Raw genomic sequence first — 13,939 nt, 5'->3', positions numbered from 1 at the left:
ACTATTTTCTATCATTCATGATCTTTTTATATTTATTATTAATTGTATTACAGTACCTATGCGTACTGCAGTGATTTAAAATTATATGTGTGTTTATTTATTGTAATATTATTTATTTACACATTTTTTTATGATTAAAAAAGTTTAAATTCTAAAATTGCATTTATAATCTAAATTATAGTTATAACTTATTATTTTTATCTGTAGGCTGGATACATTTTAACCTAGCTTCAGATATATTATTGTATAAAAATTAAAGAGTTGAGGAAGATTTGAGATGGCCAATGAAGGACTAGGCTCTCTCTTGTTTATATCCATGATAATATTATTTAGATTCACATAATTCATCACTTTAGATTCTAATCATCATTTTAAGTTTCTAGAGTATTAGAAAGAGTTAAATCAAATATAACATAAAGTTAACTTAATGATTACATAATACATTTAAAAAATAAAATAAATATATATTTGTAAAAAATAATACTGTAGAAATGACTGATAGAATAAAAAAAAAATCATATGCAATTATAACAAAAATAAAAAGATTTGCTCATAATAAATAAATTAAATACAATAATCATTGCAGTCTTATATAAGTAGTACTATTTTAAAATTCCCAAGAATCAAGCCAGCGTAATCCAAACATAGTACTATTTTGTTCTGTTGAAATGGGTCCTGACATACCATAAGCAAGAGGAGAGTATAGATAAAAACTGGAAAATACAAAATACACTTTTAAAATATATATATTTAATTTTTTTTAAACAAAATTTACCTATAAATTATTGACATGTATATGAACCCAATGAGTCCATCATAAATTGTTTTCTGAATAAGTGTTGGTTTTGAAGTCTTGATTATTTCCAATAAATAACCAATTGTTACACCTAAATTGTATCATATATTTTTTATTGTGGACTTCTTTTTTTTTAATCTTGTACTAACCTGTTAACATTGAGCTATATAAAAATGCTGAAAAATAGTGATGGAAGTACAAAACCCTCCCCATTGCATAGAATGGTATATAGTGTAGTCCCCATCCAATAAATAGCCAATTACAAGTAGTCAGTAACTTTTGATTAGAATCTGCAACTATATTTTAAATTATATTAAATTTATACGCAAATTTAAATTTAGTTTTATGCTTACTGGCTTCATTATTTTGATTACTCCTGCGTTTATTAATTATGGCTTTCCAAATTGAAATTAAATTATACAGTACCATAACCACAATGTTTCCCCACCATATAACTGGGTTTCCTAACAAATAAATTTTATAATTGTTACCAGAAAAGAATTGTCCCTGCAACATAAAAATGTTATGTCAATAAACATATTTCAATATGAAAAGTAATGTATAGAATAAAATCATACTTTATAGTTGATTGGCCATTGCCATGGCTTAGACGTTACTTCTCCTTCTTTTGGTTTAAGACCAGCATTCCCTTGGAACATGACAGCATGTGATTCAATAAATCTGGCGAAGAAATTTGGGGAATAAACTTCAAAACTAACATTTGGGACTATAATAAAAAAATTATTTTAATTGATTCATTTTTTTGCTCATTTAAAAATATACATTCATTAAATAGATTATGTTGAAACTAATTTTATCTTACGCTTAGGATTTATGTTATCTTCGACATTCCAAAAAGAATTTGTATCCCTTAGATTTGGGCTACATGTGACTTCATGTTGTTCAAACGCCCTTAAAATTAAATTAAATATATTAAAGAAATATGTTTAAATAATAATGATAATAATTATTATTGTTATAATGACTAGAAACATATATTAATGCATTTCAGTACTTGGAATTGAAATAAAAATATCATGACCTATCATTAAATATTTAAGATCTTGGTTATTTTTGTTTTTTTATTATTATGCATTTTTTCTTTTGTTATTATTATAAATCTATTAAAAATAAAAACTTAAAATAATTTATTTTTAAATTCTTAAATATAAAATCAACGTTATAAAAGAAAAATTAAATTTGTTCTTGAACTTTCACACTTGTTTAATAATTTTTATAAAATACCATTGTTAGAAAAGGATTTTATAAAAAAAAATTTCTAAATGAAAAAGATGAATTTATTACCATTTCGGCAATTGCTTGTTGCTGGTGGTGAGCACACAGTGTTGAAGAACATGAACTAATTTTATTTTACTTGTTACCGCAGAAACAACACTACCATCTGAACCTCCATCGACAAATACTTTCCAAACATCATTGTAATCACCAGTACCATTCTAAAAAATATTATTATGAATTAATAATAATCTGATAATTTTTAAGAAAATAATAACTATAAAACTTATATAAATGATTATTTATTTTTACTCAAATATTAAAAATGTTATTTTTAAAAGCATTAAATTTCAAAAAAACCTCTCCATAACCAGTGACTTGATAATGTTTTTTTGTTATTGGAGCTGGCTCACGATGTGAATGTAAATTTCGCCTTGTTGGTATATGTTCCAATCTTATCATATCTCCGTGTTTTAAAATCCTTACAGTGTCGTTGACATTTATTTTTTCATCATCATTGTAAAATTTAACCAACCATCGATTGTTTTCATCCTTGTGTGCATATGTAGTAATCTAATTGAAGAAAAATAAAAATATGAGTTTTTCATAATATATATTTGTGTACGTATTATGTATACAGGAAACATGGGTATGATAAATTTTTGAGAAATGTTGAAGAGGAATTCAAAAATATTCCTGAAGTGTAAGTGTATAATTTAAAAATTTAATTTTAAATTTTAACTATAATTTCAATATTTACACTTTATTTTAAATCATGATTTATCTTTATAAACTTAATCTCATTAGTTAATACTCAATATTTTTAATAATTTGTTAAATAAACTTTATTACTTAATTTATCATAAATTAATAAAATATATATAAACATAAACACATAAATAATCATTTAAAGATTTTTTTTATGAAACTTCAAGCCTAAGATTTTTTTTACAATCATCACAATATATATTAGAGTTAACAAAAAGGTAAGTTGCATTGAGTTATAATTTTTTTTTTTTTTAATTTTTAGTTTCTCCTTTTTGGAAAAAACATAAGATTGTTAATATGTCTTATGATGAGTTATATAACACATTTTTGATCTTATGTGCTGATTTTTAAGTTCATTTATTTATATCATAAGTAAATGTAATGGTTTATGATAGAAAAAATACAAAATATAATTTTATGTTTGCAAATATCTAATATGAATATGTTCTAATATGTATTTAGGAATATATCACTTTGTTAGTTTTCACATCACGAAATAATATGTTGCTGAGAAAACCAAGAAAACATTGCATTTTTGTTACACAAATTATTTTATGATCCCCTGACAAAAGACATATCAAAGTCAGAAAAAGCTTTTTTTAAAAAATAATGATTTTATTAAAAAGTACTTTCCTTAAATGTGTTTTTTTATATAATTACTTAATAAGTTTCTATATATTTTGTATTAGTGAATAAGTTAGGAAATGCTTTGTTTAGTGACTAGAAAAACACTATGTGTAGGTAGCGTTTTCCACAAATAATTATGACTAGTATATGGACTAGATTTTGTATGAACTATAATAATAAACTACTACATTGCTTACCTACCATATTATTTTATGAATATCTTAGATAATAATATTATACTATTTAAATATATGATGTTATATAAATTCCAATCTGATAACATAAAAATTCAAAAATAACTGTTAAGTTATGTTGCAAAATACACTGACTTAAATGTAAATTACATATAGGAGCCTAATCCTACTTCTCTATTGAATCTATGATTACAATATTTTTTCTTACTTGTTGTTGTTTGGCTCCAACATTTTCTGGATAAAGATGCCAATGTGAATGTAAATATCCACCACCAGTTCTATGATTTTTTAATGTTATTATAGCTCCAAATGATACATCTAAAATAATATTATAAAACTAAAGTATTAACTTCATTTAAAAAAATAAATATAAATATTAATGAACATAATAACCTTTTGGCATACTAGCATTGTGTAATGAATTGCCTTGTAATTTTGATTGAAAAGCAGAACTATAGAATCCATCACCATTACCACTTTTATTGAGTATAAATAGATGTATGTAAAAAAATCCAATATACACTAATATTGGTAAAATTATGAGACAAACAGATCTTGCTACAAAATGTTTCACAGTGTAACTCTAAATTAAAAACAATGTTAATAATTATGTAAAACATAATGTTATACATTTAAAATATTTTTTATATTACTATTGGTTTTGAAAGTTTTCCAAGTATAAACCATAGATCAGCTATTGTCATCAATCCAATGAATGCCACTTGAAATAATCCAACAAATTTAACACATACACAACAGGCCATAGTTACACCAGTAAATATTAACCAAAGCCACCAACTAACACTAAATTCACTAGAATTGTATAAGATAAATATTAATGATTACAAAAATCAAAATTTAGAATAGTATAGCTTACGACAAAGTACAGGATCGAAATTTGCAAATCCCCACAAATGATGCCAACATAAAGAATAGAAGTATGGGATCAAGTAAAATATATTGAGTTAATGTTAATGTTCCAACATCTAGAAAAATAAATTAATATAAATTAATGGTCTTCAACAATATATTCCATGATATTATATAAAATTTAAAACATCTTTCATAATAATTATATTTACCAAATAATACTAAAGAAGCTGATAAAGTTGCTGCATTTAATGAATGTGTCATTTCCCAAATAGATATAAAAGTGAATGGTATTAAAGCACCACCTAAAATTGTACAAAACTAAAAATAGGATATTTATTTGAAATTATAAAAAATAATTAGTGTTTATTTTTATTTTTAAAAATGTTTATAACCTCTCTCATTCCAACGTAATTGACTCCTTCATACTTGTCACCAGGTTTTTCAAATGGAAAACTACCATTATATCCAGTTAAAACTCCAGATAAAGCTATTAACATCTATACAATTTGTAATTATTAATTAGTAAAGTATATGAATTTTTAAATAAAATTGATACATACTTTGCCTAATGGAGGATGTACATCGAAAAAAAAAGTTCTATTTATGTACCAACTTCCCATTTTTCCGAAATGTGTTTCATCCCAACTAAATCATGTAAATCATATAAATAATTAATAATGAGAATATTCAACAGAAAATATAAGTACATACCATACATGATCTGGCTCATCCACTTTATATAATCGAGTTCCAAATGAAAGAATTGTTAATATTATAAATACTATCCACCATGTTGAATTCCTAAAATTAATATTTTATTTATTACAATTTTGTTACGCTTAGGTATAACATTGTAAAGAAAATAAATACAACTATAAAATAAATTACATATATTTAACTGTATATTTTTAAAAATTTTAAATGTAAATGGGATTAAAAACATACATGGGCATTCTAGCCATATTAATTTTATTTAAGAGCATTAAAATATTTTTAATTGAGTATAATAGTAGTATGATAATTTTTAAACTATGAGGTAACTATTTATAAAGTATTAACTAATTAAAATGTATCAGAAGCTAAAAGAAAAAGTATAACCATCAATAAGTTTTTTGAATTTTTGTATCTATTTGTTTATTTTTTCACTAACCTATCATATTTTATTTTAACATTGTCATAATTCATTAGATTTAAATAATTTCAACAATATCAAAAATTAATTTGAATGAAATATAATTTTTTATAATAATAATTACTTTTAACAAAGTTGTTATTGTTAGAAAAATGTAGGTCATTCTGTGGTATTATATACATATCTAATAGGAGACATTATTGATAGATGTGATAATATTTCAGAAATGCAATAAATTGTGCATCAAATTCTAGAACAACTTATAATCAAACAAATAATATAAGTAAAATAATTTTGACTACAATTATGCACAGTCGAGGCATTGATACTAAAATTGTATTAACACAAACTTATTATATAACTATTGTTGTGTAAAACATGTATTCTACTAAACAATAATAAAAAAAATATTGTTGAACATTTTTTGATATATACATATAACTTTTTTACTATCTTATAGGTTTTAGTCAAACAATAGAAAGTTACATTATTAGTGAAACACCAATGAAATAAGTAAGGAAAATTAACGACAGGTTATTATCCATTGTACATCAGGTGATATTCAATCAGTTATATCAAATATTAGTAAAATTTGGTACTTACCCTTTGGATTCATCTGTTTGCAATGAATGGACAGTTGTTTTTGAAGGAGACTGTGCCATGGTATATGAGATACAAATTTATAACCGGTATACGACAAGCTACGAGACGATCTAAGTTCTAAATAATGTCAACATATTAAACAACAAGTATTATACTCAATTGTAACATAAAATAAAATAATACTTAAACGATAAACATTAAAATTTATAAGTAGACTTAAATAATTAAGTTAGTGGCAACAACATATCTATCGACGTTTTAAAATCGTCGCTTATCACACGTTTCGTGATAACGACATAACGGTATATTGTGAAACGTCACTAAGGTATCACCAATCACCATAGATTATGACACGAAAATAATAGAGTAGCTCCAAGTCTTCAACATAATAATATTCTGATGGAGGAATTCACGAAGATCTGAATTCTGAATATATCCACTTCAGACTTCAATGTATGTAGTACACTGTTACCTACATAGGCTTTATCACATTAAACAAGTGATGTAGGTACAAAGATGGGCGAGTTAATGAAAAAAAAAAAAAAACCTGAGTTGTCGATATTCTACTGAGAGCTGTTTAGTAGGTGTCGAATACCTTGTCATTAACTATTAAGTAAGTAATGTAGATCAACATCGTCTGCATGGGCGTCCTCAGACATTTTTTTTAGGGGGGAGGGGGCAAAATATATTTAAAAATAAATGAAGATTTTTTTTTTATACATTTTATTTATAGTACATTATTATGTTTTGTTATTATTACAATTAGGTATTATTATTATACATTTTATTTATAGAATATTATTATGTTTCGTCATTATTAAATTAAATTATTATAATTAGGTAACAAATTTAAAACTCTAGGGGAATGCAAGTGCCCCGTCTTGCCTCCGGGGACGCCCATGGTTGTCTGCAATGGATGCATGTGTAAATTAGAAAAAAAATAAATCAATTTTTGTAAAAATGTTAATTTATCTGGTAAGTACGTAGTAGGTACTTCCGTAGTATTATTGGTTAAATGTTTTTGAGATATCTATGTGGAATTCTTCATGGAGATAAGTGTGCTATTGTCATGAGTACTTTTACTTGGTAACACGAGTTAATTTTCTTCAAAATTAAATTTTTTTTTAAGCAGGAAAATGTTTTAGCAATAGTGTTATTTTAGTTGATATAACGAATTTAGCACGACTAAAAATCAAACATTATTTAAGTTTTTTTTTATTTTAATGCGAATAATATTGAATTAAAATAATTATCTTCATACTTGAGACTTAAGAGTTTCATAACTATATTTTTTCCAAGTTTATTGAGGCTAACATTTTTACTTTTTTTTATAGTTAGTATAATTATTGTTATCTATCAGTATAATTATTGTTATCTATCTATTCGTTTTCTTTGTAAAATAATATATTATTTTTAGGTTTAGTTTTCTTTTTTATTTGTTTTTTTTTTTTAATAACATAACTATTTATTGTTAGGTATGTTTATCGTGGATTAATATATTAATCTAACAATAGTGTAATGATCTTAGGTACACTATTTTTTTTAATGTAATTCAGAAAGTAATAACTGTAGATTTTAAAATGTCATCTAAACAACTAACAAGTATAGATATTTTTTAGAAATGCTTAAGTTTTAAGAATATTTTGGATTTTTTTTATCAATAATAGTTGATTCAATTATTTTAAATATATTTTTGATCAATATTGATAAAATTTTTTATTGTCAATCGTTAAAATTAAAAATTGAATTAATAAGTTAAGATCAGTGGCGTATCCAAAATTGTTATTAGGGGGAAGGGACACACAATGTTTAAAATTTTACCAAATATACTACCAAAAAAAAAATTTAACCATCTATTTAATATTTTTAATGCAAATAATTTATTATGTTTTTAGTCAGTCATTAAGTTATGTATATAATAATAAATATTCTGTAGTATTCCTGTACAAGTAATATTTTAGTTAAGCAAATTATTACCAAGATATTTTAAATAATGGTCACACAACTAAATGCTTTTGTAATCAATGTTTCGTTTAATAAAAAATAATAATTTAGTATATGCGAGATGTTAATTAAAACTATGTATTCAACCTAAGGTATTATTATTATTATTTATTACTAGGTAATAAAAATATTAATTTATATTAAACAAAATAAATTCCACGGTCGACATGATTGCAATAAATTAAATAAAATTCAAAAATTCATGACTAATTTTTTTATGTATACATAATATATTATATGACCTTTTCTTGTAGTTTATAGTAATATAGACCCCTAAAAGGTAATAATTGTTTCGTATCGTTTAATAAACAGATATAAAATCGTGCCAACGGCTGAACATCATTCATTAGTTCGATTTGAGTTACTGTGAACTGTGTATTCTTGTAAATACCAAAAAAGATTTAATAAAATTAAGTTCTTGATCAATAAACAAAACAAAAGTTTCATTTTCAGACAATCATACAAAATAATGATCATTTATAAAAAGAGGACAATGTAATCCAAACTGATTTTTGACAGACATTTTAGAAATTCTTTTTTATTCAAATTCAAATTGAATTGGTTGCTGTTATCGTTCTAGATATAATGATATGTTAAATTTAGCTGTATGATACTTAGTACGGTCAAATAGAAATAATGAAAACCATGGATAGTAGGTACCTATTATTTCAGATAGTAATGTAATAATATGCTCACATATCGTTATACAATAATATACTAATATAATATAATATTAAATAATGGTATAATTCAATGTCTTTAAAATTTGGAATTCGATCTCTAGTAAAAAAAAAAAAAATAGCTTATGCTTTTTGTACAAACAGTTCATGTAAAACCTTGTATTAGGTAAGTTTAAAGTGTTTTGACAGAGCATAATTTGTTTTTAGACATTTATAGTAATAAATGATAACAATTGAAATTATTTTGGTTACATGGAAAAACAAAAGTGTGGATATGCTTATGGGTTTAGGAGACGATATAACCAATTAAAATCTGCTTCAGTTTCAAAAATAGATTTTCATCTCATTTCTTTAATTTCAAGTTCAATCTTATATCACTTACACTTTCCGGTATCATTAAACAGTTAATGTAAAATTATAATAATTATCAATGTTATCATATTACATAGATAATAGATAGATTGATTTAGCTCTATTAGTCATCATACTGATAAAATAGCCTCACCTATACAGCAGCGTGTACCTATTCTTTTTTACGTATAGGTAATTTGTGGTTTGAATTCGGAAACTTGGGGTGGTAATTTTAAATCAATTGTTCTTTATAATAGGCTTATGCATCATTTAGTATTCATGTGGTAATGCTACTGTAGGTGTAGGTAAGTGTATAAAAATAACAACAGTAAAGACAATTATTTTTGTTTTCTTTACGATTTTTGAAAAATGATAACAATTAGATACCTACTTATATAAACAGAAATTTATATAGAACTAGCTGAATTACCTGGCTTCGCCCGTGTGTAGTGTGTGTTTTCCAAAAATTTTACTTAATTTTATCAAGTACTAAATAGTAGTAGTAACTGAATTATAAATAAAACAAAAAAAAAAATTAAAAAAAAAATAAATAAATAACGATAATAATAATATTTACATATGATTCTACACATCTACACATATTATTATTAAAATATGATTCTATTATTGTAACTATAATTCGTATAATTTAGCTTATAACTTAGTGCAGTTCAAAATTTCAGCTATTCCAAAATATAAAACTTTGAAGAATTTAAGCTAGTTCTTTAAAACTTTTAATAGGATGTTGCACAAGGGGCACCCGGAAGCAGAAAAAAGCTGCGAAAAAACACAAGTCGGCTGAAGAGGAACCGATGAAATTCGATAAGGCACAAAGCAAGTGAGTACCTACGAAGAAAAATTACGTCAAACGAGAGATGTGAGTGAACAACAGCGTCGGCAGTGGCGGGCCCGAAGTGTACAGCGCAGCGACGACCGCGACGTGATTGTCGGCCACGAAGTGACCGGAAGGTATATCACAACGTTGTACAGCACGCCGGAAGACGTGTGGCAGTTGTAATCGGAAGGCGCGGAGTACCTACTCGGAAGTGTACCTACACGGACGGCTCGCGATCCGTGTGGTCACGGGCTGAGCGCAGTTGCGCTAGCTGTTCGCGGCTGCGGGGGCGAGCGACCACATCGGAGACGGCCAACCTGTGGTCGTCGAATCGATTTACACTGTTCGACGTGCACCCGGCCACAGTTTTCGGTCGTGGCCACCGCGGAACGGTGTGTACAATCATTCATAGTCTAGTCCTACGCGCCCGGGCCGTTCACCGTGGTCGCGTCCGCCGTCACAGCCGTCGACTGACCGCCCACAGCCGTCGAACGAACACCAGCTGTTCGCCGGTCACCCGACGACGTCAATAACACCTGAGCGCGTATCGCAAAGGTTTGCTCAACATGAAAGTGTATGGAAACGTCCGCGTCAAAAGCGGCTACGACCGGTCCAGTAATCCAACAGAATTCGACTTGTTACACATTAACACGACATATTACATTGTACGGGATAAACGATGTTTGTATTTTTGCAATGTCTAAATCGTTTTGCGTAGTACCTAAATGAAAATACTTTTTAACAACAGTATAGATAAACGCACGTTGATGAACCTAACGATTATGATTGCAGCAATGAAATGAGATCCCCCTTCCCCTCCCCTCAGGGAAAGAAAATGAAAATCAGACGACGTGGTGACACCCAGGAAGGTATTTTGAACTCTGTGAAAAAAAATTGGAAAAATGTTAAATAGTGTCGTTACAAAACGGGAACATAAAAAAAGGCTGTTTCTTATAAATATATATATGGATAATTAAAGCATACATGAAATATTATTCTAGAACACGAAAAGTTGTCAATAATAATCACGGCAAGTCAATACAGTTATAATTAAAGCTATTATTAACTATTTTTATCATTTAACAATTATAGAATGGACATTTTATTGGACATAGTAGACTGTGATGCTTTTATTTAATATAATGTTGTTAACAATAGTAGAAGTGAGCTAACGATAGATATAAATTTTTTTCAATAGAGAGATTGTATAACCAGTCCGATTAGGAGTGAAGTAATTTTGTGGTCTTAATACGAAGGTAGGGGTGGAACAGTTATTGTATTTGATCGTGTTATGTTTTATATGAGGCGGTATGTGATCACACGTTTTATGCACTTTTGGCGTTATTGAATTGGTGTTTTGTGCAATCCCTTGAACCACCTCACATTTAACGCAGCAAGATTAAGTGTTAACGGTGACAGTAAAATCTTGGTGTGATTATATTGAATCAATTCACTGTGAAAAAATCGTTATGACAATGGATTCAATACTTAATTTCGCATTGTAATGGATATTAATTTAATTGTTTATGCACAGCGTCTAATATCTATTAGATAATCTACAATTTTATTACCTATGTAATCGTATTTTTTTTTTTAAATAATAAATACAAATACACACAAGTTCTTATAATTTTGTTTTAATAAATAATAATAATTTTGATTTAATACATTTTACTAACACTACGGGTTTGGTATACATAATAATTTTGTTATCTATAGTAATATAGTTTAATTGTATAACAATAATATTAACGAATTGATATTTGTAATCTATGCCTAAATAATTACAATATTAGTCAACATGATGTTTTACAATATAAGTCGCTGTTCGTCGTAATAGTAGCCTACTTGTAAGTATGTCAAAGTATTAATGTTTTTAACGTAATCGTATGTCAACTTTACACTTGTATATTAAAATAATGCACAAATTTAATAGCTTACGTACAAATAGGATTTTCGGAAAATTCTTTTTAGAATATAAAATGTTCATAATACCTATTTTATAGCCTATAGATACAGCTGCATTTACATAAGTGTACACGCAAAGTAGCATATTATTATTCTGTAACATAGTGTAAGAGGTGTTCCATCATTATTATTGATTTTAATAATACCTACCTACAGACTACAGTATAAAAAATTGACTCAACTAAATTTTGCCGCTTCTTATAGAAGATTTTTAAAATAGATACCTATTTTAAAGGCTTTAACTGTGTATATTAAAGTAACCGGTAATAATATAATGGCTGTATATTATAGTTAGTATATTTATGAAACAACAAAGTATTTAACGTTAGATTCATAATGTAATCGGTTTGATAAGTATAAAGTAAGGGAAAAATTAATATAGTACAGTTTTAAAATGTTTATTAGTATTTAGTTAAAAACAATATTCTGAAATAAGCAAACTTTTCGTTTGACATATATTTTTAATTTTATTAATACATATCAACTTTAAACTTATGAGATTGACTAATTTTCTGTTTTAGTTATCTACCTAGTTTTAATTAATTATTCGAATTTAATTAGATATTATATTAATACATATTACAAAGAGCAATAGCTGATATAAATATGTAGGTATATTTATATTAGAACTGATTTATTAAAAATTAATTTTCATTTATTTGACCTATGATTAAAATACAATTAATAAAATAATTGATGGAACACTCAATATTATAAATTTAACATTCACAATTTTGACACACACACACACACATATAATATTGATGTTTAATATTACTTAATATATATTTATTTAAAATAAAACTGATTACTTACCATAAAGCTTATAAATAATACATTTTAATAATATTGATAAAAAAAAAAAAAAAATTATAACAATATGACTGCATTCCAATGCTTAAAGGACATGGAAAACATGGTAACCATAATAATAGATTATTATTTTATTACGAAAAGTACAGTAGGTATATAAATGCAATTTAAATTCTTCTCATAGAAAGCTTAACAAATTTATGCCAGGTGAGATCACACACATTTCCCTTTAGCTTACTTTAAATAATTGTAAAGTCTTACTAGATTTTTACATCGCAATTTATTGATAAAATCATTAAACGAGTATAACTTGAGGAGTAAGAGGTTTTTAGTTATTGTCCTGCCTTTGTATGTATACACTATACAATATGAATACAAATTGTATACTCTACATACTCATCAACAACATAATATATTAAAATATCAAACAATTAACGAGTAACGAAAAGAGCATAGTACTAGCTAAATTCAAACCTTAAACAGATGATATTATCTCATTTTATACATTTTTAACGATAAGTATAAATATAAAATAAATAACTTATAGGTAACCACAATATGTTTGATTAACAATAGCAGTGGTTGTAGTTACTATGATTTTAGTAATGTTGATAAAAAAATTTATGTTACATATTTATATTTTAAAAATATGTGTTCAATAAATTATATAATCTATGGTTTTTTTTTGTCTAAGGATTTTTGGGTGACAACATGAGTTGTAATGTGTGTGTGTGGGAGGGAGGAGCTAATACCTTCCAAATTGCACATACGAATAGATACCATGGTTATATGAAATTTCAACGTGTTAATTGGTTAGAGTTATTATAGAAAATGCTATAATTATATTTATTTCAAGGATATTTTATAGCATATTATTATAGCTTATTTTAATTTTTAAACAATTATTGTTATTTTTAATTTATATTTTAATGAATGATTTATGGTTATTATAATAAAAATGAGTTAAATTAATTATAAGTACAATGTAATCAATTTGTTTTAATTAAGTGGTTATTAATTGTTATGTTTCCACTATTATAAAAACTGATTGAATGTAAT

The 13,939-nt window shown here is 25.9% G+C and overlaps 1 protein-coding gene across 2 annotated transcripts; it reads right to left on the bottom strand.

Moving 5' to 3' along the window:
* Positions 1-504: 504 nt before the first annotated feature.
* On the bottom strand, positions 505-6,482 carry LOC112603196 (protein O-mannosyl-transferase 2). Of its 2 annotated transcripts, XM_025351674.1 has the most exons (17): positions 6,230-6,482; positions 5,206-5,295; positions 5,055-5,139; positions 4,887-4,991; positions 4,704-4,812; positions 4,499-4,607; positions 4,275-4,434; positions 4,015-4,204; positions 3,830-3,939; positions 2,393-2,605; positions 2,102-2,253; positions 1,620-1,708; positions 1,375-1,523; positions 1,150-1,303; positions 946-1,092; positions 776-887; positions 505-713 (listed from the first exon to the last, which is right to left on the bottom strand). In XM_025351674.1, the coding sequence occupies exons 1-17, from the start codon at positions 6,286-6,288 to the stop codon at positions 608-610; spliced, it is 2,139 nt and encodes a 712-aa protein (XP_025207459.1). In that variant the 5' UTR covers positions 6,289-6,482; the 3' UTR covers positions 505-607. The 2 variants fall into 2 exon arrangements, with proteins under 2 accessions (XP_025207459.1, XP_025207461.1); XM_025351676.1 differs by lacking the exons at positions 5,055-5,139; positions 5,206-5,295; positions 6,230-6,482 and having other exon boundaries at positions 4,704-4,796; positions 4,887-4,981.
* Between the last annotated feature and the right edge of the window lie 7,457 nt (positions 6,483-13,939).

The sequence above is a fragment of the Melanaphis sacchari genome, unplaced genomic scaffold (genome assembly GCF_002803265.2).
Source record: "Melanaphis sacchari strain LSU unplaced genomic scaffold, SCAv2.0 Contig9_pilon_pilon, whole genome shotgun sequence".
Lineage (NCBI taxonomy): Eukaryota > Metazoa > Arthropoda > Insecta > Hemiptera > Aphididae > Melanaphis > Melanaphis sacchari.
Note: the sequence above shows the minus strand (reverse complement) of the source record. Positions and strands in the feature narration are given on the sequence as shown.